Source organism: Scophthalmus maximus, chromosome 13, assembly GCF_022379125.1.
Source record: "Scophthalmus maximus strain ysfricsl-2021 chromosome 13, ASM2237912v1, whole genome shotgun sequence".
NCBI classification, from domain to species: domain Eukaryota; kingdom Metazoa; phylum Chordata; class Actinopteri; order Pleuronectiformes; family Scophthalmidae; genus Scophthalmus; species Scophthalmus maximus.
The window spans coordinates 10,725,341-10,747,824 of NC_061527.1; the positions used below are offsets into that span (position 1 = coordinate 10,725,341).

Sequence of the window (22,484 nt, forward strand, 5' to 3'; positions counted from 1 at the left end):
GAGGACAACAGTAATTGGAGGAACAAATTTTGCTGGGGCTTTTCCAAATAGATTAATTTTAAGCCTTTTCAACCTTTGAAAAGTAAAAGAGGCGAATTACCTTCAACCCCCAGCTAAATGGAAGAACTCAAGAAATCAATATCCGATAATTGTTACAATCTGAAAAAAGCAGTGAAGTTGTATCTCCAGCCAAACTTAAATATCCTCTTAACGTGTTAAGGACTTAAAAACGAATCGTAGAGTAGTTTGAGGTATCAATAATAATAAATGGATATTTCTTTAAAAGCACTGATTTAATTTGACAGTAAAAGAGAAAATGTCGGTGATAGATGCAGGATTACAGCACAGCTAAACAAATTAAAGATGGATTTTGCCACATTAAATATTGTGGCTGTGTTTAATGCACTCTCACTGTAAGAGAGTAGATCTTAATAGCTTGCTTCCCCTCTGTTACAGCCAGGCCCCCAAATAAATCACTAAAGCGCCTGGACAATGTTTATATTGGACAAATTAAGAAGCTGTATGAATTTATAGTCGAGACTTAAATGCAATTATAAAATGAAGCAATGTATTGCAAAGGGAGAAAAGGAAAAAGAACAAAGCTGTGAGTAAAATCAATTGCACAAATAATAAAAGGGAAATGAGGGTGAATATATTACTTGAACAAGGTTAAATGAGAGGTACCATGCAGTACTTAGAGAGTTTAGTAGAAATTTGACATAAAAGTTCATGTTGTAGAAACAAAAGAACATTTCTCACATTATGTCAATTTCTAGGAGAACATGATAATAATTTCACAAGAACAAGAATCTCTGATACAGCAGGGTAACAGTGTGAAAATTAGGAGCAAGCAAGATTGGAGATTTCTTAAAATGTGCCTGTGGGGCCTGTATTTGATGTGAGTCAACATACTCTCAGCAGCACACCATCAGCTGCCACTGGCATCATTAAAATCAAGAAATCAAACAAGTGGATCGCAGAGAAATGATTGAGAAAGTAGATGGAGAATAAATGACCTCAGATTTTTTTTTATTGTCATCACTGTGCGAAGATTACGTCTGATCGTTAGCACCAGCTCACACAAATTAAAAATGCTATTTCATCTGACAGACATTAGAATTTTAACATCACTCCTGGTACATGAAACACTAAAGTTAACTCATTAGAAAAGAAATACCAAACTGAGCCCACACTGAGCATGGAGAAATCGTATATGGATATCAGCACTGTTAGTGAATTAGAGATCATTTTTCAACTCTATACTGAGAGACCAAAGAATATACAGAACAAAGTGTGTGGGGGGATGGTTGAATTTCTCACATTTTCTTTAGAGATCCACGTCTGGTTATTGTAAACTCTGCAGATCATGTATTTATGTCTTCAAATGTCTTGCATCTGCTTTTAAAAGTCAAACATATTTACACCGAGAGAATTCACATTTTGATTTGTTAAAAGCAGAGACATCAAAAGGTACAAACACATGGTGTAAATTTCAAACTTAATTATCTAAACAAAATAAGGATTGTATTTTAATGGCACTGGCAGCCAGAAAACATGAGCTCATGGAGGACAAAATTGAAAAGCTACAGTGTACAAGCACCTCACCAACACACGGAAGGTCCCCCCCCCCTAGCACCACTACAACCTCCCCCACCACTTCACCCGCTTCGAATAGAGGAGAGAGCAGAAAGTGACAAATATAAACAGTCGGACGCCTGTGTTGAAGGAAATTACCTCCCGGGACCACTGGCACGTCGCCAGCACAAAGACATTCATCTGTTTTGTGTGGCGTCTGACTCACGGACACAACGGAGAGGAGGAGGGAGGGGAGAATGAGAGGGCGAACAAGACGGGAGAGAGTGAGCAGAACACAGGCTGCGAACACGAGGCAGCAACTGGAAACGGGAGAGAGGCAGGGAAGCCACAACATCTGAGAGTTTTAAACCTATGATAGCGGTAAAGGATGCGGAGCAAGACTGGGGGGGTCCTCCAACGTGTGGAAGAAAACAAATTCCACATCATGGACTGCGTCAGACAGAGACAGATTTAGGTTTTGCAGCAGAGGGAGGGCCTTCTTCGTCACTTTCTTCCTCGGGGAAGGTGGAAATATAAAGACGAGATCGGGAATGTTGAAAAAGACACTTACGAAAGTGGTGCGCAAAGTCTGAAATGCATTGGGTGTTAGGTTGAACCGTTTATCAGCACAAATTGTTGCTTTCTTGTACAGCCTGGGAAACAAACTTAACCTTCATGAGCAGGTAAGAAATTTTTGCCAAATCACAGAAACCTAATCTATACTGTTGTTGTCTACATGTTTAGACTGTAAAACATGGGACAATTCTTTTGCTTCAACTTCAAACTACTACTTGTAAACTACTCAGTTTTTGGAACTTTTCTAAGTTACTGTTAAAGTTTAAAACATGTACAACTGAAATGGAAAATGCATGTTAGCCATTTGACCCTTTCCCTTCATTTGCGACCATAAACATCTCAAATTATGATGCCATAATTCAGACAAGCTCAAGCAAATGAGTATCACGGTATCGCTGTATCTTTAACATGCATGTTTGTTCTTTTAAGAGGATGCACTGGATGACAGTTTCAACTGCCTGGGAAACTGCCTGGTCACATTTTTCCCTGGAAGTACTTATAATGTTGGGATTACTGCCAGCATTGGAGTTTGTAGCGTTGGACCTGTTTTCAGTGGATCCTCGACCAATTTTCAGCTTTTTCTTTTGGTTTGTACACTGCACAAGGGATGAGACATCCTGTTCACTGACCCCGGGCTGTCCCACACCACCCTCTTCCCTCGGCTGTGGGACCCAGTGACCATGCTGACCGAGTGTCCACCGCCAGAAAGATCAGAGCCCCGATCCACGCTCAGGCCTGCTGTGACCTCTGCAGCACCATGTCCCAGGCAGTCGTGGCTCCATTTGAGACTAACGGCTCACGGCCAGGAGAAGAGTCTGAAGTTCAGCTGAAATGGGCTGCCCTGCTTATTGTCATGGTCATCATTCCCACTATCGGAGGCAACATCCTGGTCATTCTCGCTGTGTCCCTTGAGAGGAAGCTGCAGAACGCCACCAACTATTTTCTGATGTCACTTGCTGTTGCTGATCTACTGGTGGGACTCCTAGTGATGCCCATTGCCCTTGTCACTGTTTTCTACAGTAAGTTTAGCATGGGGTGTGTGTAAACCTGACATAATTTCTTCATCTTTAACAAAAAACCTGCGCAATACAAAAACACAAACAATATGACTAGAGATACAAAGATGCCCTGGTTCGATTCCTTGGCAACAAGCTGAAGAAATGATTAACCCATTAATTAACATTACACAGATACCTAGCCATCTTTAAACTGTGTTCAACTCCTGTGGGCTGACCATTTTTAAATGGCTTTGGATAAAAGACCTATAAAACCCAGCTAACAGATGTTCAAAGCAACAAGGTTTTAACGTGAGTGTAGTCAGTGTGTTTGTGTGGTGGGTACATGACCACCCAGGGGCATTTTACTATTTTCCATTTCATCGGAAAACCTTTGGATTAAATCTAACAAAAGACAAAAAGCAATACACATGCTACACTTTCTTTGGCAGTTGCACAGCACGGATTTAATGATTTAACTGGTGTGAGAGATGATTATTATTATTATTTCTTACTAATATTTTAAGTTAATTCCAGTTACGGTGCTGTTAAGTGCTGGTTACAGGTGCAACTTTCCTCCATTTTAACATAACACAGATGCAACATAAGCAAGAGCTATGCAATTACTCTCGTATTACATCGATACTTGTAACAAACCTTCCCCTCAACATGCTGTCCAAATGTTTGCTGTAGAAAAAGGACGACAGCTGGCATAACATTGTGAATGTATTTAAACTAAATTATAGTTCGAGCAACAACCCCACTGTTTACTTTCATGACCCCTTAAAAACAATACTCAAACTTCAATGCAGGCATCGTGTGAAGTGTGTTTGACAGTCAACATTTTTTTCCCCTTTTGAAGTTGCTTTAAATGAGAAATCTGAGAAGGTTGAGAGACTAATACCGAGTATACTGAAAAAGAAACGGAAAGTTATACAGAGTCCTGATCCAGAGCAGTGAGGTGTAAAAGTATTCATGCAAGCATATCTCCCTTATATGTAATAGTTGGAATAAATAGATATAAATTTCATAATTTAAACTGCCAGATGGAGGATTGATATCTCATGGGAAGCACACATTAAATGGGTGTATGTGTGTTTAATGCAGTGCAGGATATCAATGCTTTAAGGCACCAAACAATCTTTATTTTTTTATTTAATTCAAATTAAAGCTCATGGTTACCATGAAGGATTCAATATCCATAGGAGCGTATACAATCTTAAAGAAAATGCTTCTTTTTAAACCGGAAAAGCCGAGAACAATGTGACTGGATTACAGTTACACTTGTAAACACTTTCTTTCCTCAGTGTAGTTTTTTTTCCTCCAACAATTACCATGCGTGGTTTTAAAAAGTGTTATGAAAGAGGGTTTGATGGCTCGTGACACATTCATACAAAACTATGAAACAAATATGCTTGCTCCAATGCAAGAGGTGAAACAGACTTTTGCACAGGGCATTAAAAACAATTCACAATACAGATACAGTGGGTCTGCGTTAAGAATCCTTTTTGTATTTGTCAATGAACAAGCCAGTCCCATAAAACCGAATCAAAGCCATGACTCAAAATTTCCCCCACGTGTGAATTAAGCAGTGCAAAGAAAGGAAGGGGAGGTGGCAGAACAAAATAAATTTATGTAAAGGAATATTTCCAACAACAGTCTTTTGCAATGTTAATGGGTGACGGGACAAAAGCCAGAACAATTATTTGCCAATTTTATGTCTGGAACAAAAAATAAACACTACTGTTGAACACAGTCTCTAGCACATCTACATAAAGAGCTTTTAGCTCCATAAACAGTCAGTGAACCCACCCTTTTCCATTAAATTCATTCCTCACCGAGATAAACAAACACCAATCTTTTGCATGAGTGCTACTTCTGATCTCTTTTCATTGTGGTGCATCTCCCATAACTGACGTGTGCAAAACTCAAAATCTTTTTGTCTCGTCTTCTTTGTTCGAGTTGTATATTATCGGGGTTGTAGAAACACGACGTACAAATTATATCTAAAATAAGAGAAGAGAAAACAACTGAAAGACCAGAGTTTACTGTTTTTCTGCTTTACCTTCCTTCTCATCCTCTCTTTAGACACTGGCTGGCCTCTTCCTGAGTTCCTCTGCCCCATTTGGCTCTTCCTCGATGTGCTGTTTTCTACAGCGTCCATCATGCACCTATGCGCCATTTCACTGGATCGCTACATTGCCATCAAGAAGCCGATCCAACACAGCCAGTACAAATCCAGGGCCAAAGCATTGGTGAAAATTGCACTGGTGTGGCTCATATCCATTTGTAAGCACATCAATACGTCACATTATTGCATATATGCAGAAATCTGGCTTCTCATAATTCTGATTCTTAGCTGATTTGTTTACATACTTGGAACAGAAGGACCGACGTTGGATTTTTGCTTTACTTTTTGTATTTCCAGTTTCACTTGAAATATTAAATTTTTTTTAACCACACATTACACAGAGCTCTGTGGCTGCCCTAACTTTGAAAATGTCATTTCTCAAGAACAGCCTGATTTGTTGACATAAAATCCATTAGCAGACTTTGTTAAATACTCCAAAAATATTTGCTATAAAGTAAGTGCAATAAAACCAGACACTATTTGAACAGAAACTTGTCACCTACACAACACAGGCTATTTTCATTACAGCAGGTGGATATTTTAATTCATTTTAAAAAACAAGAGGGAGATCCTGCAATCAGAAATTGCCTCTTAATTCATTATACTAGCCTTTCATTGAAACTCTTTTTTTTAAATGACTGCTAAACACAGGAGCATCTTTCCCTGAGAAGAAAAACAACACTACTGTAGCTAAATAATTCAACTGTTAGTAACTAATTTGCAGTTTGGTGTAAAATGCCAGGGTTTGCCAATGCTAACTGTTGTTGTCATTTTCCAGGTATCGCAATCCCGATTCCTATTAAGGGGCTTAGGAACTACCATCTTCCCAACAACATCACCTTCAATAGTAACCACACATGCATGCTGAAAACAGACACCTTCAGGGAGTTCATCATGTTTGGCTCCTTGGCAGCATTTTTCATCCCTCTGACCATCATGATGGTCATCTACCTGCTTACTGTCCAGGTGTTACGCAAAAAGGTTTATTTGCTCAGGTCAAAGGTGACTCAGAGGGTCTCCACAGTTTTCCAAAGGGAACAGGGTGGGACCTCGCCCCAGGCTGAGCAACTGAACATGCTGGACAACAGACTTCCAAGGATACAAGAAAAATCGAATGCAGACTCAACAAACTCTCCTCCCGGAGGTGAAATGAGCTTTCGCAGAATGTCAACGATGGGCAAGAAGTCAATGCAGACTCTGAGCAATGAGCAGCGCGCCTCAAAGGTGCTCGGCATCGTCTTCCTTCTTTTTGTAGTGATGTGGTGCCCTTTCTTCATTACAAATATCACCTCTGTGCTATGCACCAGCTGTGATGTAAATGTAGTTGCCCGCCTCATGGAGATATTTGTTTGGGTTGGATATGTGTCATCAGGTATCAACCCGCTGGTCTACACCCTTTTCAACAAAACTTTCAGGCAGGCGTTCGCACGTTACATCACTTGTAATTACAAAAACTGTGCTGGTGATGGGCCAGGAAGCCACCAAAGGGCCTCAAACGCAGATCGGCCCCTAACACGGATTTCATTCAAGTCTTCCATGGCAGAAAACTCTAAACTGTTCATGAAACACGGAATGAAGAACGGCATTGGAGCAGTGAGCTACCAAAGTCCATTAAGGTGTCGACAAACACCTGCACAGTCAGCCAGTGGCGTTGTGTTAGATACAATGATTCTGACGGAAAACGAAGGTGGTAAGTACGAAGAACATGTCAGCTGTGTGTAGAAAGATTTGAAAAAAATGATTCAATTAATAATGGAGCACTTGAAGTGCATCAGATTTGTGTTGCAAACATTTCTTCTTTTTTCCTTTTTAAAGACAAAATGCCTCGCCACCAAAATTTAAAATGCATAATTGGAACCTGCAGTTGCTCAACCAATAATTTAACGCCAGGACTTACTCTTCACTACACAACAGAATCTTACCAGTTAATGTTAACAAGCAATGTCTTTATAGCAAATGCAATACAAGGCAATGTTTGTAAGTATGTCAGGCAGTAACACTATGAATTCTCAAACACGGTGAGACTGTTCATACCACACACAAGGAGAGAAAAAATTAATAAAATTTTAGGCCACCAGACGAAAAAATGTGAGCAATGGAATCCTATTGACAACCTGGAAGTCTTATGAATGAAGTATACAATATATTCTAATGCTGAGCCTTTCAACTATCTGAACATTCTGTAAACCATCTCAGACCACATGCTTATATTTTAAGACAGCCACAAACAACTCTACCTTCCAAATCTCTTCTGCACTTATAATGCATTGCACTCCTGAAATTATACTTGTTGTATTTGCTGCATCTTTTATGATCTTGAATGTGTATTACAGTCTGATGTTTTGACATGTATAAAGGTTTCCAAATAAAAGAGTGTATATAAAAAAAGGACAAAATCTAAAATAAACAGAAAGCAAAGTTTTTAAATAAAATATTTGCTGTCTGGCTGAACTCAAAGAAAAAACGCTACCTGAGTATCTGTGTTCTTTCACTGCCAGATTGTGTGCCCATTTTGGAAAAAATAACTTAATTATGAACAAGTGTTAACCAAAGCACATCACACAACCATATTGCCTTAAAAAACTTTCTTAAAAGTTACTCGACACAAACAAGGATCTGTAGATTTAAATGGACAAGTACAAAAGGTGTATGTCTGTTTTAGTAACAATTGCTCCATTCCCTTTATGCTTAATAAAACCACATAGTAGAATTTTTTTAAGCAAGAACACTTCAGACATCCATATACATAATTTGAAGGTTCAGTGTGTAGGATTTAGGGACATCTAGTGGTGACATATTGCACACTGGTCCTTCAAACCGCCCAAATTTGACCAAGTCAACAAAATACAGATTTAGATGGGGCTGCTAGAGCTTGTGAATTGGAATGTGTCAGTTTTATATTTTATTAAGAACTAGCAGGAACTATGATTTATTAGGAAAATCAAAAGACATTGGAGGTGTCCTGTTACGCAAGTGTGCATGTTGAGAGAGTGGAGAGAGTTATCCTTGAGTCATTAGGGTGGAAAGCTGGAGAAGGAGGCGGCCAACTGAACTGTTCTGGTTCAGAAGGCGAAAGTCTAAACACAGCAAAGATTTACACGTGGTTTATCTAGCAGCCAATCGATCACACAGAATATTGCATAGCCTTTTTTGGGCTTAAAATGTACACCAATATATTTGTGCACTGCCTAGGCTCTCTGTTTAACACTCCTCTGGGCTCAGATGGCTTAATCCCCATAAACAAATAACCAGGGGAAAAAATGTGTGTGACAATGACGAGAACGTTTAGCCTCCGATACAAGAATATCTGCCATTAACAAGTTTCTATAAATTCTATACAAAAGTAAAACAACATGCTCCTGTTGCACCAAACAGAAGGTGTTAATGTAAAAATGCTTCATTTTTAAATGATCAAAACAGGAATACAATTGTTGCTGAATAAGCAGTGCTGTGTGTACACTGTGTATAAAAGCAGCACTACCATTTGATTTAAACAGACCAGTGTAGCCAGTGTTTTACAGGCTCTTATCAAATTAGCGTTATATTTTGTCTCAACACAAAGCTGTGTGTGTTAGTGTAGGGACAGATAAAGAACTGGGATTTTGGCGAATATCGTGAGATAAAGGCCTGCAGTGGTTGTAAAGAAACTGAACAGCATTCCTCGCTCAAGTATTTTGGTTTGGATCCTACCTGAACAGGATGAAGCCGATGGACTCGACAGCAGCCCTTCTGACGTCGTCATTCACGTCACTCACCTTAATTAAAATAATAAAAAGTCAAATAACCAATACGGGGGCATCATCACATCCTGCAATTAACCTTAACAATGTAGCTGCCTTATGGCTCACAGTGTGAGGCACATGCTTTACTGTCGCACAGACAATAAGCATTAACTTGGATAAGGCACCACCTACAGGACAACACGTTGAACTGTTGAGTCTGCAAATGAAGCTACTGACATCACACAGATTGACATGAATCCTTGAATCGCAGTGTCATCATTTAAAACTGCAGAGATTGACCATTTTATTTTTAAAGGGTTTAACAAATACTGCTGATTTTATTAAACGCTCTCGGGACATAATTCAGAACCCCAAACAAAGATTCACAAACTGTTAGATCAACACTGATGTCATCTGTTAAATTAGAATGAGTCGAATCATTCAAGGAAAGTCAAATGTTTTAATTCCAACTGTATTTACTATGAATCTTTACAATATTAAACTAAGTCATATTAATTATGATGCCAGCTGCAGTTATGCGAGCCTGGCTCTTGGCAGCAGCTTCACTGCCCGCATGATAAACCTGTCTGCCACTGAAAAACTGTCATGAGGAAGACATAACAGGAAATACTCACAGCGACATGTAGCAGGCGTCGAATGGCCTTGTTGTTCCCAGAGCCACAGTAGGCCATTCCCACAGAGTACATTCCAGAGCGCCGCAGGATGGGGTCCTATCATAGACAGTGACAGAAAGCAGAGCTGTGAGACTTTGTGTCTGGAGACATAACTGAGATCAACTTAAGGTCCCAATCACTTCACACCCTCCCAAGTTTCTTTTCTTTTCAGATTCATCAGGTGTTCAGTATTTCAGCCTCACCTTGTCTCTGCAAAGGCTTTCAATGAGGGCATCAGCCTCCTCCATACGTCCATACATAACCATGGCGATTCCCACTGCTAGGCCACGCAAGATCTTCTCATGCTGTGTCTCCTGAGCGTAGCCTACCATGTCCTCGATGGCCTGGGCTGACTTGGAGCCCAGCATGACCAGGCCCAGAGCCAGGCCGGCAGCCTCACCTGAGAGGTTACACAGTTATCGTCAGCATGGCTTTCCTTTTTTATTTTATTTAACTGATCTTTAAAAGTGTACATTACGAAACTAGATTTAACAGCATTGCATTCAAGAGACTTGTAAAACATCACGTCCCACTTTTAAGTCACTACATTTGTTGGATCATACATCATTTTTCCAAAAATATTAATTTTAAAAGGTAATTCATATCAACATTCAGTTATTAACCATCATATCAAGGCAAACAATAAGTAAAAAATACCAATTCTAGTTTCAAAGGAGGTCATGTTATTTTTAGTAAGCAGACTAGTGAGAAGTAAAAACTAATTAGCCACCCTGCTATTCAGAAAACCTGTTCAGTTATTTTGTCAGTGGCCTACACACCGGTGACGGCATCATCCTGGTACAGGTTGGACTTGAGTAGGTCGTAAACATCCTGTCTGGCTGTGCCCAATGCAGCCAAACCAAGGCCAAGGGCACCACCATGACGGACAATCTGTGCAACAGAAGAAGAAAACGGAGCATGACAGATTGAACACACAAAAAACTGACACAGTAAACTAGCATTTAGAGTAAACATCAAAAACTCACATCATTGCTGGCATTCTTGAGCTGACTGAGCAGGTAGTCAATAATGTCGCCACCATGGTTGGCATGGATGAGTCCAAGAGCGTACAGGCCTCCTCCCTCCTGATAGGCCGAGCCAGGGGAGGTGTCTTTGGGCAGGTACGTGGCCATTAATTGCAGAGCCTCTTTCTCATGGCCCTGAAAAACACAGCATGGTTTGTTCAAAATGTAATTATTATTCCTTTTTTTATTTGCATTGTATTACCATCATAGTGACAACGATTTACCTTGTGGATGACACCCAGACTTGCTGTGGCTGTGAATTTTGCCCAGTTGGTAGCTCTTGCAAGCCATTCTAAGTTTTCTCTATTAAAAAATCAAACAACAAACAAAAAATTTAAGTCTAAAGATCACTTCTCTCTATGCAAACTATGGGATAGATTTTTTTCTGACAACATAGTTACCTGAGAAACTGGTCACTTGTTGTTCCTGTGTGCATGAAGGAGTTGGCTATTACCGTGGCTGTATGACACACCGAATTTCGGACTGCGTCCTAGAGTGATGGAGAAAAAAAGACCTCATGAGGAAGATGTAAAAACACATTAAGTGACTTATTCAGAATTTCGTCTGACCATGTAAACAATAGTTTGCAATTCAACCATTTTCTCTGTGCCATTCATCTTGTTGCTGGCCTACATTACCTTTGTGTTTTTGAGAATCATTAGATCTGTGTTGTTATTTCGGATTAGGAACTGCAGGTGCAGCTCAATGGCCATCTCGCCACTGAGGATTTTGATCATCTTGGCGTTCTGGTCTTTCGGATCATCTTTCTACAAAGAACACAGATGCAACCACATAAAAGTTGCTCTAGCTGGTCAAAGAAACATTACACACACCTGGTAACAAAAAAAGTACAGAAGAACAAAATAATCCAAAAAGCTTACTGTTTCTGCTGGCTTTCCAGCAGGGGAGCTGCCAGCCTTGTCATCTGTCTCCATGGCATCACTGTAAAATAGGGAGGAAAAAGACCAGGTGCTGAATCGCTTAATTAAAAGTAACTGACTTGATGGCCCTAAAATAAGCCTTTGTAGATTTTCAGTTACCTGAGTTCACTTGTAAATTTACTATACTTAATCTCTTTGGTTAATTTCACCCGGTTTAAATCAATGTATATGAAACCTCTCCTCAATATTTTCAATGTTGTTTGTCCCACCTGTCTTTGTCTGGCGTGGGCACAGTTCCTGTATTTGTAGAACCGGGGACTGCGGGAATGGGAGTTCCAACTGTCCGCAGGTTCTGGATTACAGAGGAGAGGAACTGCTGGCTGGCGCTCTCATACAGGTCAAAGCAGATCTGATAGGCCATCAACAGGTTGTCCTCCTTCACAAGCTTCTCCAGGATGTCACTCACAGCCTGCGGGTCATCAAGGAATATCAGGCACTAGAGGGGAGAGGATGAAAAAGTTATCAGAGAGATTTTAGAAAATCAAGTTGTACACGAAATACACATCAGTACTATAACTGTTAGACAATACATGCATCGGATAAAGAGCTGTTTGTCTAACAGCTATTGTAGCTAATGTAGCTTAAGGTAAAAAACAAGAAATCATAATTTATATGTTGAATATAAAGCTTAAAGTCATATGCAAATTATAGTAAAGGAGCATCAGTACAATACATAAAATACAAGAAATCTAGTAGTTTAAAAGTAAAACAATTCCCACACAGCCAATGACTAGTTACACATTAGTGATGATAACAGTAATTTATAGTATTTGATGTTTACCTGGCAGACGTTGATGAAATCAGGCTTTTCCAAGTTCATGTAGAGCTTGACCAGCACCCGCAACACCTCATTACGGAATTTCTTGTTCTGCATTAGTGACATGCACACCTTCAGGCTGTAGGCAAGGAGCCCACTGACATCACTCTGCATGAGAAGATAAATAAAAAGGGATCAGTTAACACTGTGTTTCATGACAAGTAATAATTCACGACAGTCTGCAACGGCCACCAAAATCTTGATTCTGTATGACAGTTTTGCTTTTACTAGTAATGTTTTGTGTCTACAAATAGAATGTCAAGTCATCTGGGAGTGACAAAGGCTGCTGACCGACTCCAAGATGGTCTTCTCAAACATGTCAAGGCGCCTGGTCTCCAGGGCGATGCCAATGGCCTGCTTGTACTTGTGATCGTCAAGGCAACGCAGGAACATCTTGTTGACAATGCCCTCAAGGCGCGGATCAATGGTTTTCTGCTCCTCGTCCTCTGGGAGCTCGGCATTCTCGACCCGCAGCTTGGTGTAGTGGTCAATGCATTTGGCTAACAGAAACAGAAAAGGGGGTGAAAAGCGGGTCTCCATTTTACTCCTGGATTCAACGACATAGTTCAAGTCAATCTCTTAGTCCATTTGTCATTCACTGGCTTTCTCGATCAGAGAAACCTGCCAGTTTTGTAAGCTGACGTGAAGAAATTACCTTATCATTTTTCAGCGGTCCAAACAAGATATCTCATGGTCACAAAAAAAAACGGGTCAGGTAAATATAAGTGTTTTTGTTTTATCGCTCACCAATGATGGTCTCCACATATTCTGAGTCATCTGTGACATTGAAGAGATCCCCGGCACCAAGGGCATAATTCAGAGATTCCTCAAAGGCCCCGAGGTGATAGAAAACCTTAGAAGCCACCAGGGCAGCAAAGGCTCTGCTCCGAAAAGTCTCATCCTCATACAAGACCTCACTGTGAATAGACAACAAATGGTTACAGCACATAAGAGCCCCAGAGCAGGTTGTAGCATAGAGAGGCAACCTCTGACATTAAGGAGCAGTCAGGGATCGGCCTAAGAAACATTGGAAGAATGAGGCACATAGCAAACAGCACTGCCCTGCTACAGTCTATCTGCAGCTGCTGACGTGCACCAACACAGTCTAGAAAGTGTATTCAGGATTGCAACCTAATGTTGCTTCATTCTTAAGTTAAGACAGTTATAGTTTCATATCCCATAGTAGTCATACTTACATTTTATCTACTGATCCCGAAATCTCAGCCCAGAAGTCGTTCACAATGGTGTCTAGCTTTTGCAGAGCAAACTCCTGCAAACGAAACAGAGATGATTCACTTACACAATTCACATATTACCTTGAAACAAATTGAAACTGATCCATTAGTTAACAACCTGCTTTGTTTACTACATATCTCCCAATGTCTGTGCTTATGAATAAAGTTGATGTGAAGGTGCATTCCATACTGAACTTGAGCTTCAGTGTTATACCCTTAATAGCTCAAAGGAAAACCTCCAGGAGTCACTCTTGATCTTCATGAATCATTGCATGAAGAGCCAGTGCAACATGTGTGCTTATATCAGCACGTAATAACAGATTCAAATGCAGTTTCTATAATTGCTGCGTTTTACATGACATTAAAATCTGGCCATCTTGAGTAAAAGCCTTTCACAGACACATCGCTATCGGCGCTTAAGTTTAATCTTTAATTGTACAGAATAAAAAATGCAGAAAAATGTGGATTTAAGTTTTACATTTTAGGTAAGATGAATTAGGTTTATTTTCTTAATTCAGGTTCTATATATTTAGTTGTATTTTCTTTTGATTTTTAGTTATTTATGATAAAGTTTATGGCTAAACTAAAAGCCTCAATTTCTTATATATATACACACTATCTATAATATATATATTATATCTCCACATGGGTCGTGCTCCAATCTCGAGATACCTGGTGTATCACTCTGCAGTCAGTTCTTACCTTGAGCTGAGGCTCCTCCTCATCAAGGAGTGAAATAATTCCAGCTAAAAAAAAGGGAAAGAAAATCAAAATCGACAAAGAGGCAGCTTGATTAAACAATGTCATGCACCCACTTCTGCGTATGGACTTGTATAATGATCATGTCAGCAGCACAGTTCTGTTGGCATGGGGCTCAAATACCTTTGATGTCAGGTGCATAAGATTGAAGGTTGAACCATTTAGTAAATAGATATAAATCAAGATTCAAACTGGAAATGTTATAATATTTGGTAATGTGCCATGATTAACGACACAACTGCAAACTTGACACGAACTTCAGATGATAAATATCATGTTTTAACAATAGCAGAAAGAGCAGGATACATGATTACATCTGGACGTGTTTTGCAGAACCACACTGACAGCGAGATGTATGAAAAGGGGCAAAGTATAATGCAACACTCGTTACCAAGATGACAACCATGTTGATGTTTCCATGAAGAAGAAACACCTTTGTTGTGTGAACAGCAGACATCGCGTCTGACACTGTTAGCATCAACATGACGACGACAGTCCTCTTCTTTATGAGAACACGCAGTGGTTAAAACCCCTTAACGTGTTTCACACAACAAAGACAGGATACGAAGTATTTTTTCCATCCTGGAAAACAAGTGTGAGCCGTATTGTCTTTGACCGGCGGACGGAGGACGCGATGCGGCTACATTAGCCCTGTGACTCAGCTAAATCAATGGCAGCGAGCTGAAGCGCATGCTACAATAATAAAAGCACTTTTTTAACGGCTTACCGGCAGAGGTTATCATGATCGGCTCGTTATTTCCTCCTCAGCCACAAAATACTGGTGCGACGGTGGGTTCCCCTTCGGTTTATTGTAGGAAGATGAAGAAGATTTAAGAATTAAAGAAACCGAAGCGGCGGCGGCACCGGACGTAGCAACCGCTAACTTCTTTTTGTCTGTCACCGTAAGTCCTCTTCTGAAGGACCTCCAGTCCGCGTGGCCTCCTTTGCGCGCCTGACTAAAAAGACACGCCGAGCTAAATCGTTCTGTACTATCTGCTATATCCTCGGTCATTGGGCGACCCTCGTGTTTGCTTCATGAATTGAAGTATTTTCTCACAGTTTGTCGTTGCATTTGAAATGGGATTATGGAAATATTGTAATTACGCATATTTACGGACAGGCTTTGCTGTGTACTACACACCCGCCGTGTGCAATGTGTGTGCACCGTATCTGAGTTCTTTTTATGAAGCCAAAATGTTTTTCGAAAAAGAGAGATAACATTTAATTTCATATATATTAAACATTTCCTTACAGCAGTCTCTCATTGATATAATGAAATTAATTTGGTATTTTCAATATTGCCTTTGTTTCCCCCCAGAAAATATCATGCTTTTGGCTGAGATGGATAAATGTCCTGCTTGGTTTCCTCAACTGCAGCATGAATGATTAAAAGCGACCAATTCTACCAAATTGAACTCATCAACTCAACATTTGGCCAAATTTTATAACCACAAAAGACTGTTATATAAAATTAAAGTTACAACTCCATTATTTGTCAAACTGCAGGAAATATATGTGTCTGAGGAAAGAAGGCAGAGAAAGTCTTTCTTTTTTTAAATCAGAGATAAATGTGTTTATTTATAAGAGTATACAGACCAGTTTGTAGCCTACATTAAAACACAAAAGGTTAAAAGCAGACTTCTTAGTTTCTGTTAAAGATAATGCTGTCGTCAGCAGCACTCATGTAAGGCACAAATCCTGATAAATGACAGTGGGCAAAAAGAAAACAAAATCACATGTCTTGACCATGGTAAGAAAAAAAAAGAATATTAATAGTTGGGCTAATTGTAGTGGGTTGTTCATGGGCATGGATTGAAAACACTCTTTTGAGGTTCTGGTTTATGTTGACATGACACCATCACATTATGCTGGATGTAACCATCAGAAGATGGTAAATTGTGGCCCTAAAGGGATACACATGATCAACAACAGCACCCAGACAGGCTGTGGCATTCAAACCACGATTGATTGGTATTGAGGGGTCCAAAGTGTGACAAGAACACATCCCCACACGGGTACACCACCACCACCAGCCACTGTTGACACAAGGCAGGTTGGGTCCATGGATCAATGCTGTTGATGCCAAATTCGGTTTCTATTTGCCTGGTTGAGTCAGAAGGCCACGTCCAAAGTCACTGTGATCACATTTCTCTCCTCTTTCTGATGTAAACATTATTTTATCCACTCCAATGTCGCCTCACGATTGGCTTGGTGTATAGTTGCATGAATAAGCAGGTGAACTGGTGTTCCTAATAAAGTGCTCCGTGGGTGTATTTAAAAATAAATAATAAATTATCAGATTAGACACAAGGTCCCTTTTCGAGATAGGGCTTCACACAGTCAGGTACCGTTATAAAGTACAAACCATCTAAAGACTTCTGTTATGTCAGTTGATATTGTGTTTTAATTAGACACATTCCAAAATACATGTTACTTAGCAAAACACAGACCAGTTGACACAGAAAGCCTTGAGTTCCTGGGTCCCATGGAGCAGCGGTCAGCTCTACGGTGTTTGACCATTCCTCGTGTTCCTCGAGTACTTGTGCTGTAAAACGGCATTCTGCAGTCTCAGACTGTAATAAGCCTACGTACAAGTCTCTATCTGAAGGTCTCTGCCAAAGATAACAGAAAAAAACACTGTGATGCTAATGTCATTCAGCTTGTATGGCTGTTCTGTGAATACACATAAATCCCTTTAGGACTACCCATTGTACAACAACGGCAATTTGTACATCTGCAAAAATTGCAGCAGATTTGAATATTAGATAACATATTGCTTCAGGACAATAATCATGTTAGCTCAGCAGTGTAGATATTGAGCACCTTAAAGAAATACTGTAATATGTAATAAGGAGCTGTAGCACCACAAGGCCATCTTTCTCTGGTCACAGTAAAAACAGGATTGTCCACAGAGAAGGCCTGCAGCCAAAGATCATGTGTCCCGACATCAACTGTCGCCTCCAGCTGGTTCTCCATCCACATGAACTCCAGCAGTCATGGGATTTGTTTTCAGAGGGATGCCTTCCTCTAGACTTTCAGTGTCACCTGGAAAACAATTAAAATACAGTCACTTGCGGTGAAACTGAGTTGAATAAATTAATACAAATCTGGTTGCAGTGGGATTCAGCGATTTCTCTGCGCTGCCCACGTGCAGTGTTGTGTACTCTTCGTAACAATCATGGCAAAAATGGTCAAATTAACATTAACATTCAGCTAACATTGTTATATATATTCAATCTGACAACCAATCCATTAAACACTCTTTGGTTTCATCCATTTTCTCTCTACCTTTCACACAGTTTTTAGTTTTCGGACTTATTTCAGTTGTACTTTTCCACTTGATGATACAAAAATAGTAAAGGATTTTTAGCATTTCTGACAAAAAGTAAGTCAATGTTCTACCAAAAGTTTATTGCCACATTGCATTTTGGAATATTCTCTATTTGGAATGGTCTCTTCTGCTTTCTCTATCACCGATTTATTCTACTTTAAGACTGTTGGCAACCTCTGCATGAAATCTGATCCAAAGAGAAGCTCAAACAGTTCATGTATGAATATTTTTTATCTGTCTGTTGACCCTGTGAAAGACTGGCTACCTGTATCCATGCCTTTTGCCCATATAGTGCAATCTGTGATAGGCTTGAGTCCAAGGAGGACAGGAGAAAGCTGGCGTACAGAAAAGAAAGGAGAAGAAAGAAAATAAATGAAAGGAAAGAAAAGAAGAGTTTACAGTAAATAGCCTGTGGAAATGGAAATGCCTGGCCAGCTCAGTTAGACTGAGCGATGCAGCTACCTCTTGTCCTGCTGTTCGTAGGGTCGATAGCCTGACCTCCGTCTCCTCTTCTCTGAGGCCAGAACAAACATTGGAATGGCCAGAAAAGCGGTTCCCTTCTATTCCTGGTATTATCTAAAAGGCAATAATAAAGTGTTTAACAATTTGGCAGCTTATCAAAGGGCCTGGCTGTTTCATGAATACTCCACTTTGTTCCTGGGCCTCTGCGGCCATGCCTGGGAATAGAAATGTGTCGTCTTGTGAATGCCATGGACTCACTGACCTGAATAATGGAGTGCACAAACACAAATTACCCAGTGTTTAACAAATATTTCTGCATGGACTTACACTGTGACTGTCCTGAGCAAAGATATTTCATCCCAAAGATATCACTACGACCTCCTCTTTATGTAATTTGAGTGATTCTGTGTTTTTTTCTAAATATGGTAAACTTATGGCCTCATTATCTCCCCATATGGGCTGTATAGGGTTGTGTGATGTCTGCACATGAGGCCCAAAGTGTTTTACACGTTCCAATCTGTACCCATTTTTCATTTTTCAAAGAACACCAGGGTTCAAACTCCAAGTTAACGAGCATTTGCCCTGTCGACAGGATGTTGATGTTAAGGCAAACTGAAGATTTGACAGGTTTTGAAATCATATCACACTGAACAAACTTCTCGCACGTGGTAATGTAAGTTATTACACCTGCTGTTTGAGACGAGTGTATAACTTTGCAGGCGTTTTTCTTGATGCTGAGCATTCTGGCCTCCGTCTGCGGGATGTAACCGTCGACCCATATGGTCTCTGGTGGATGTTTGCGGAACACCGACCGGATCAGACTCTCCAGCAGCTGCGCACACCGACGCGTCTCGGCGCTCTCCTGTCTGGTGTGCACTAATCCAACCAGAGCCGGCCGGGCGATCCGGGCGCGCTTCGTGCGCGCCCTCACGTCCTTCAGGATCTCCTTTACGCACGCCTGGTTGCAGTCCTGGCCGACGAACGTCTGTCTGAAGATGAAGACGACGACGGGAGCGTCTATCTCCCGCTCCCGACTGTGGATGTTCGCCCTGCGCGTCGCGGTCCTCGGAGCCGGGCGGACGGGGCCGTTCCCCGCGCCCCCCTCCGCCGCCGCCGCACCGGCTCCCAGATCCAGATCCAGATCCAGATCCAGATCCAGATCCTCGGGCCTCGCGGCGCGCGGCGCCTCGTTGCGCTCAGCCGGCTCCGTCTTGCCGCTGCAGACGTGGATGTCGCGCGCCGCGTGGTCGGGGCCGCTGGACACGGACGAGGGCGGCCGCGCGTTGTTGTTCGCGGGAGGGCCGCCGCCGCGGAACATGTCACGTATGAACTCCTGCATTAGCCCGGCGTCGTCGCCGTCCTCCTCTTTCCTTTGACAGGCATCGCAGACCAAATAAATCCTCTCCTTGCCGCCGATCAGCGCTACAGTCTTCTGGAAGTCCCTCTCCTCCTCGGGCAGCGAGTCCTCCAGGGAGTCTGCCATCCCTGCGCTTCAGAGCTGCGCGGATTCCGTTTTAAAAAAAATAATGATCTACAATGAACAGTCAGATCACTCACCACAGCCGGCGACGTGCAGGGAAAACTTCCTCACGGTCATCAGAAGCACATCATGGAAACACCAATAAGAGGGAGGGAATGAATGCTCTGCGTCTGTTGCTATTGGCTGTTCCGCTCCATGGGCGGGGCCAACTGTCAGTCACCGCATAAGACACAGGGCTGCACCAATTAAGTTAATCTTTAATGGATGATTAAACAATCTTTAATCAAAAAATACATATTTTAAGAAACAACAGCAGTAACACGGTGTTCAGAAAAGAAAGAGAATGATTATTTTTTTTTCTCCATGAATTCCTCCTATATAATCCTGAGGTTGAGTGTGGAAGAGGAAATCTCAGGGTGCAGAAGTTGCTTTCTTTATTCCCACAATTCTCATCGAAAAGAGTCCGGCCTTCCCTCCGGTGTTGTAGATTCCCGGCTTATGCCAAAGAAAAGCAGAAAACAAAGGCAGAGTCGTAAGCAGCGACTTCAACTCAATGGCTTCACATGTCCCACCTGCCCTCTTCTACATAACTCTCGACATAGTTTCAGTGGTGCTCCACCACATCAGCGGTCACTCGGGTTCTTGAGACTCTAATCTTTTAATCCACACAATCCTGTCAAAGGGAGCCGTCAGTCTGAAAATGCCAATTAAATTCACAGATTTAAATACAAGTGAAATGACTGAGTGTCTGTGGGGTTGCCTCACTGTTTACTGACGGATAACCAACATATCAGAGTCTGACCAAAACCAACACAGAGATTTCAGCCTCTGACCTTTAGACTCAGTGAACATTGTTTAGTTGGGCGGCGACTTTGTTGTTTGGCTCCTCTTCCAGCAAAAATCTTCACACACACGTGTTTATCAGGTCATTGTAATCTAACTTGCGAAGTTTAGTTTTACATCTTATGGGGAGGGGGAAAAAGCACTGTTGATATTAACTTTTTTTCTTCAACCAATAATGATTTCAATTTTGAAGTTGAATATATCTATAATCCCTCGCAACAAAATGAAACACATTTATTTTCTGAGCAGACACGAGGGAATGATATATTACATGCCCCTTAAAATTATCTAGGGTGTGCTGTTTAATCCACTGACCTCTTTGCTCAGGGAGAGGAGGAACTGAGGGTCAAAAGGATCACTGAGAGACACACGAAGACCTAAGCGAACTTAAAAAAAGAAAGAAAGAAAGAAAGAATTATAAACAACTGTTTTGACAGGTCTGGGGCAAACAAATATAGCAAGCTGGCTTATATTGAACTAATTTTAGATTTTTTATTAAGTAACAGAGAGCAATGTCATTTGGTGTGTCACTGATGAATTGAAATATACCATGTAAATAAATATTTCAACTGATTTATCCCAGAGATTTTCACTCCTGTATAGTCAAGTCAGACCACATTTCATACAGTGAATAAAAATGTCCCTCCTTGAAAGAATGATAGTTGCAGTGAAGATTTTTTTCACTGCTCCACAATGAGATGACTAAAGGAATGTGTGTTTCCCTCTTTCTCTCTCTATTTATTTGACTCACCACATGCTTTCATTCATTATCCTTTCTTCGCAATTGATCTAAAAACCCCCCCCCCTGATTATTTGCTCTTATTGACCGTTTGACAAACACAGTATGAAGATGGGTCTGATGTTGTGAAACAAAGTATTTTGCTCTTCAGGCTTCCCCACCCTGTTAATGCTTCTAACAGTGAATCATTTCAGTAGCGCTGGCATAAAAATAATCCCATTTAAGAAGCAGCAACTTGAGCTAAAATTCAATACTTCTGCTGCCATCTTGTGAGCTCTAGATGGGAGTGTGACACGGCTTTTGATTTAGTGTTATTGCCTTTGTCCAGAGAGAACCCACACATACACAGGGAGGACATGCAGACTCAACACACAAATGCAGGAGTTGGTCCAGGTCAGCTTATCTTCAGTTCAGACAAAAATCTTTTTTCCCCTCATCGCTCTGTGGCTGTGTGAGTGAGGAGGTGTGGTGCAGTTGCGCAACCTGTGATTTTCTGGTGTGACACCAGATCTCTGAGAGAAGAAAGATGAGCGGCCTTCAGAACGTTTGGAGGCAGAGAGACGGAGTCTTCCGTGTGAGCAGGGGCAGAGCTGCTGCTGCTTCTTCTTACTCTGCGGACTCTGTTTTCGGTCATGTTGCGGTCACGTCGAATATGCAGTGACACTGGAAAGACTGTGGGCAGGAGACAGGACACTCAGTTATAAAAGGCTTAAAAATGATTAAAAAGTGAAATGTATGATGACTATGCCGCTTGAATGCATTGATATTAACGTGGCCTACAGTACAGAGCAACATTGATAACCTTCAGTGAAGGCATTCTGCAGGAGCGCTTGTTTATCCGACGAGCCGGAGGCAGTTCCTCTCCGTGGCTCAGATTCCCCCGAAGAACCTAATGCATTTTCTTTTGTGAACATTAAACCAACGGAACATTATATCTCTTCTTTTGACATTGTACATGGTTTGTCATCATTAGAAACACGAGTAACTTAACATTTTAAACATCAGAACCAAAAAGCAAACACAGTGATGATCAGAGCAATCCCGACAATGATGTGTTTATGCTGAAGACATTGTTGTCATGATATTGTAAAGTCATTTTAAAGTCACAGTAATAAGCTTGATTTAAGGACACAATACACTCACATGTTAAAAAAAATTACGATGGTGGTATTAACAGCA

The 22,484-nt window shown here is 41.0% G+C and overlaps 3 protein-coding genes across 8 annotated transcripts in view; 1 reads left to right on the forward strand and 2 right to left on the reverse strand.

Annotated features, from left to right (window-relative positions):
• The window catches only part of psmd1 (proteasome 26S subunit, non-ATPase 1), a 32,502-nt gene extending 17,150 nt beyond the window's left edge, over window positions 1-15,352 (reverse strand). The window contains exons 1-16 of the mRNA XM_035647505.2: window positions 15,178-15,352; window positions 14,394-14,437; window positions 13,653-13,726; window positions 13,204-13,373; window positions 12,748-12,956; window positions 12,421-12,564; window positions 11,849-12,075; window positions 11,580-11,640; window positions 11,337-11,465; window positions 11,100-11,188; window positions 10,923-11,001; window positions 10,660-10,833; window positions 10,453-10,564; window positions 9,877-10,073; window positions 9,635-9,730; window positions 8,968-9,032 (exon numbers count right to left, since the gene is read on the reverse strand). Coding sequence (XP_035503398.2) covers window positions 8,968-9,032; window positions 9,635-9,730; window positions 9,877-10,073; window positions 10,453-10,564; window positions 10,660-10,833; window positions 10,923-11,001; window positions 11,100-11,188; window positions 11,337-11,465; window positions 11,580-11,640; window positions 11,849-12,075; window positions 12,421-12,564; window positions 12,748-12,956; window positions 13,204-13,373; window positions 13,653-13,726; window positions 14,394-14,437; window positions 15,178-15,193 — 1,886 coding nt within the window. The 5' untranslated portion in view covers window positions 15,194-15,352. The remainder of the gene's footprint in view (window positions 1-8,967; window positions 9,033-9,634; window positions 9,731-9,876; window positions 10,074-10,452; window positions 10,565-10,659; window positions 10,834-10,922; window positions 11,002-11,099; window positions 11,189-11,336; window positions 11,466-11,579; window positions 11,641-11,848; window positions 12,076-12,420; window positions 12,565-12,747; window positions 12,957-13,203; window positions 13,374-13,652; window positions 13,727-14,393; window positions 14,438-15,177) is intronic.
• htr2b (5-hydroxytryptamine (serotonin) receptor 2B, G protein-coupled) lies at window positions 1,681-7,849 on the forward strand. Of its 3 annotated transcripts, none has more exons than XM_035647510.2 (4): window positions 1,681-2,258; window positions 2,581-3,170; window positions 5,235-5,416; window positions 6,056-6,292. In XM_035647510.2, exons 2-4 carry the CDS (start codon window positions 2,909-2,911, stop codon window positions 6,143-6,145), a joined length of 534 nt encoding a protein of 177 aa, XP_035503403.1. In that variant the 5' UTR covers window positions 1,681-2,258; window positions 2,581-2,908; the 3' UTR covers window positions 6,146-6,292. The 3 variants fall into 3 exon arrangements, with proteins under 3 accessions (XP_035503403.1, XP_035503399.2, XP_035503402.2); XM_035647506.2 differs by having other exon boundaries at window positions 1,683-2,258; window positions 5,235-5,435; window positions 6,056-7,849; XM_035647509.2 differs by having other exon boundaries at window positions 1,683-2,258; window positions 2,757-3,170; window positions 5,235-5,435; window positions 6,056-7,849.
• A 1,482-nt stretch (window positions 15,353-16,834) lies between the features above and the next one.
• Window positions 16,835-22,484, reverse strand: part of LOC118318343 — a 107,305-nt gene continuing 101,655 nt past the window's right edge. For 2 of the 4 annotated variants that reach the window (XR_004795681.2, XR_004795682.2), the window contains 5 exons: window positions 22,108-22,206; window positions 21,789-21,977; window positions 20,882-20,952; window positions 18,244-20,218; window positions 17,460-17,495 (listed from right to left, as the gene is read on the reverse strand). Coding sequence is in view for 2 of the 4 variants with exons in the window: in XM_035647884.2 (XP_035503777.2) it covers window positions 17,398-17,495; window positions 18,244-18,357; window positions 18,931-19,726 (1,008 nt within the window). In the remaining 2 variants the exon portion in view is untranslated. Of the gene's footprint in view, window positions 17,496-18,243; window positions 20,219-20,881; window positions 20,953-21,788; window positions 21,978-22,107; window positions 22,207-22,484 lie in introns of all 4 variants that reach the window. The other 2 variants (XM_035647888.2, XM_035647884.2) reach the window with 2 other exon arrangements.

What these genes read in the sequence shown, in the direction of transcription:
- htr2b (XM_035647506.2), top strand. Translation starts at nt 2,909, where the DNA reads ATGTCCCAGGCAGTCGTGGCTCCATTTGAGACTAACGGCTCACGGCCA. An exon ending in CCTTGTCACTGTTTTCTACA is followed by an intron (nt 3,171 to 5,234) that starts GTAAGTTTAGCA and finishes TCCTCTCTTTAG; the next exon opens with ACACTGGCTGGCCTCTTCCT. An exon ending in GGTGTGGCTCATATCCATTT is followed by an intron (nt 5,436 to 6,055) that starts GTAAGCACATCA and finishes GTCATTTTCCAG; the next exon opens with GTATCGCAATCCCGATTCCT.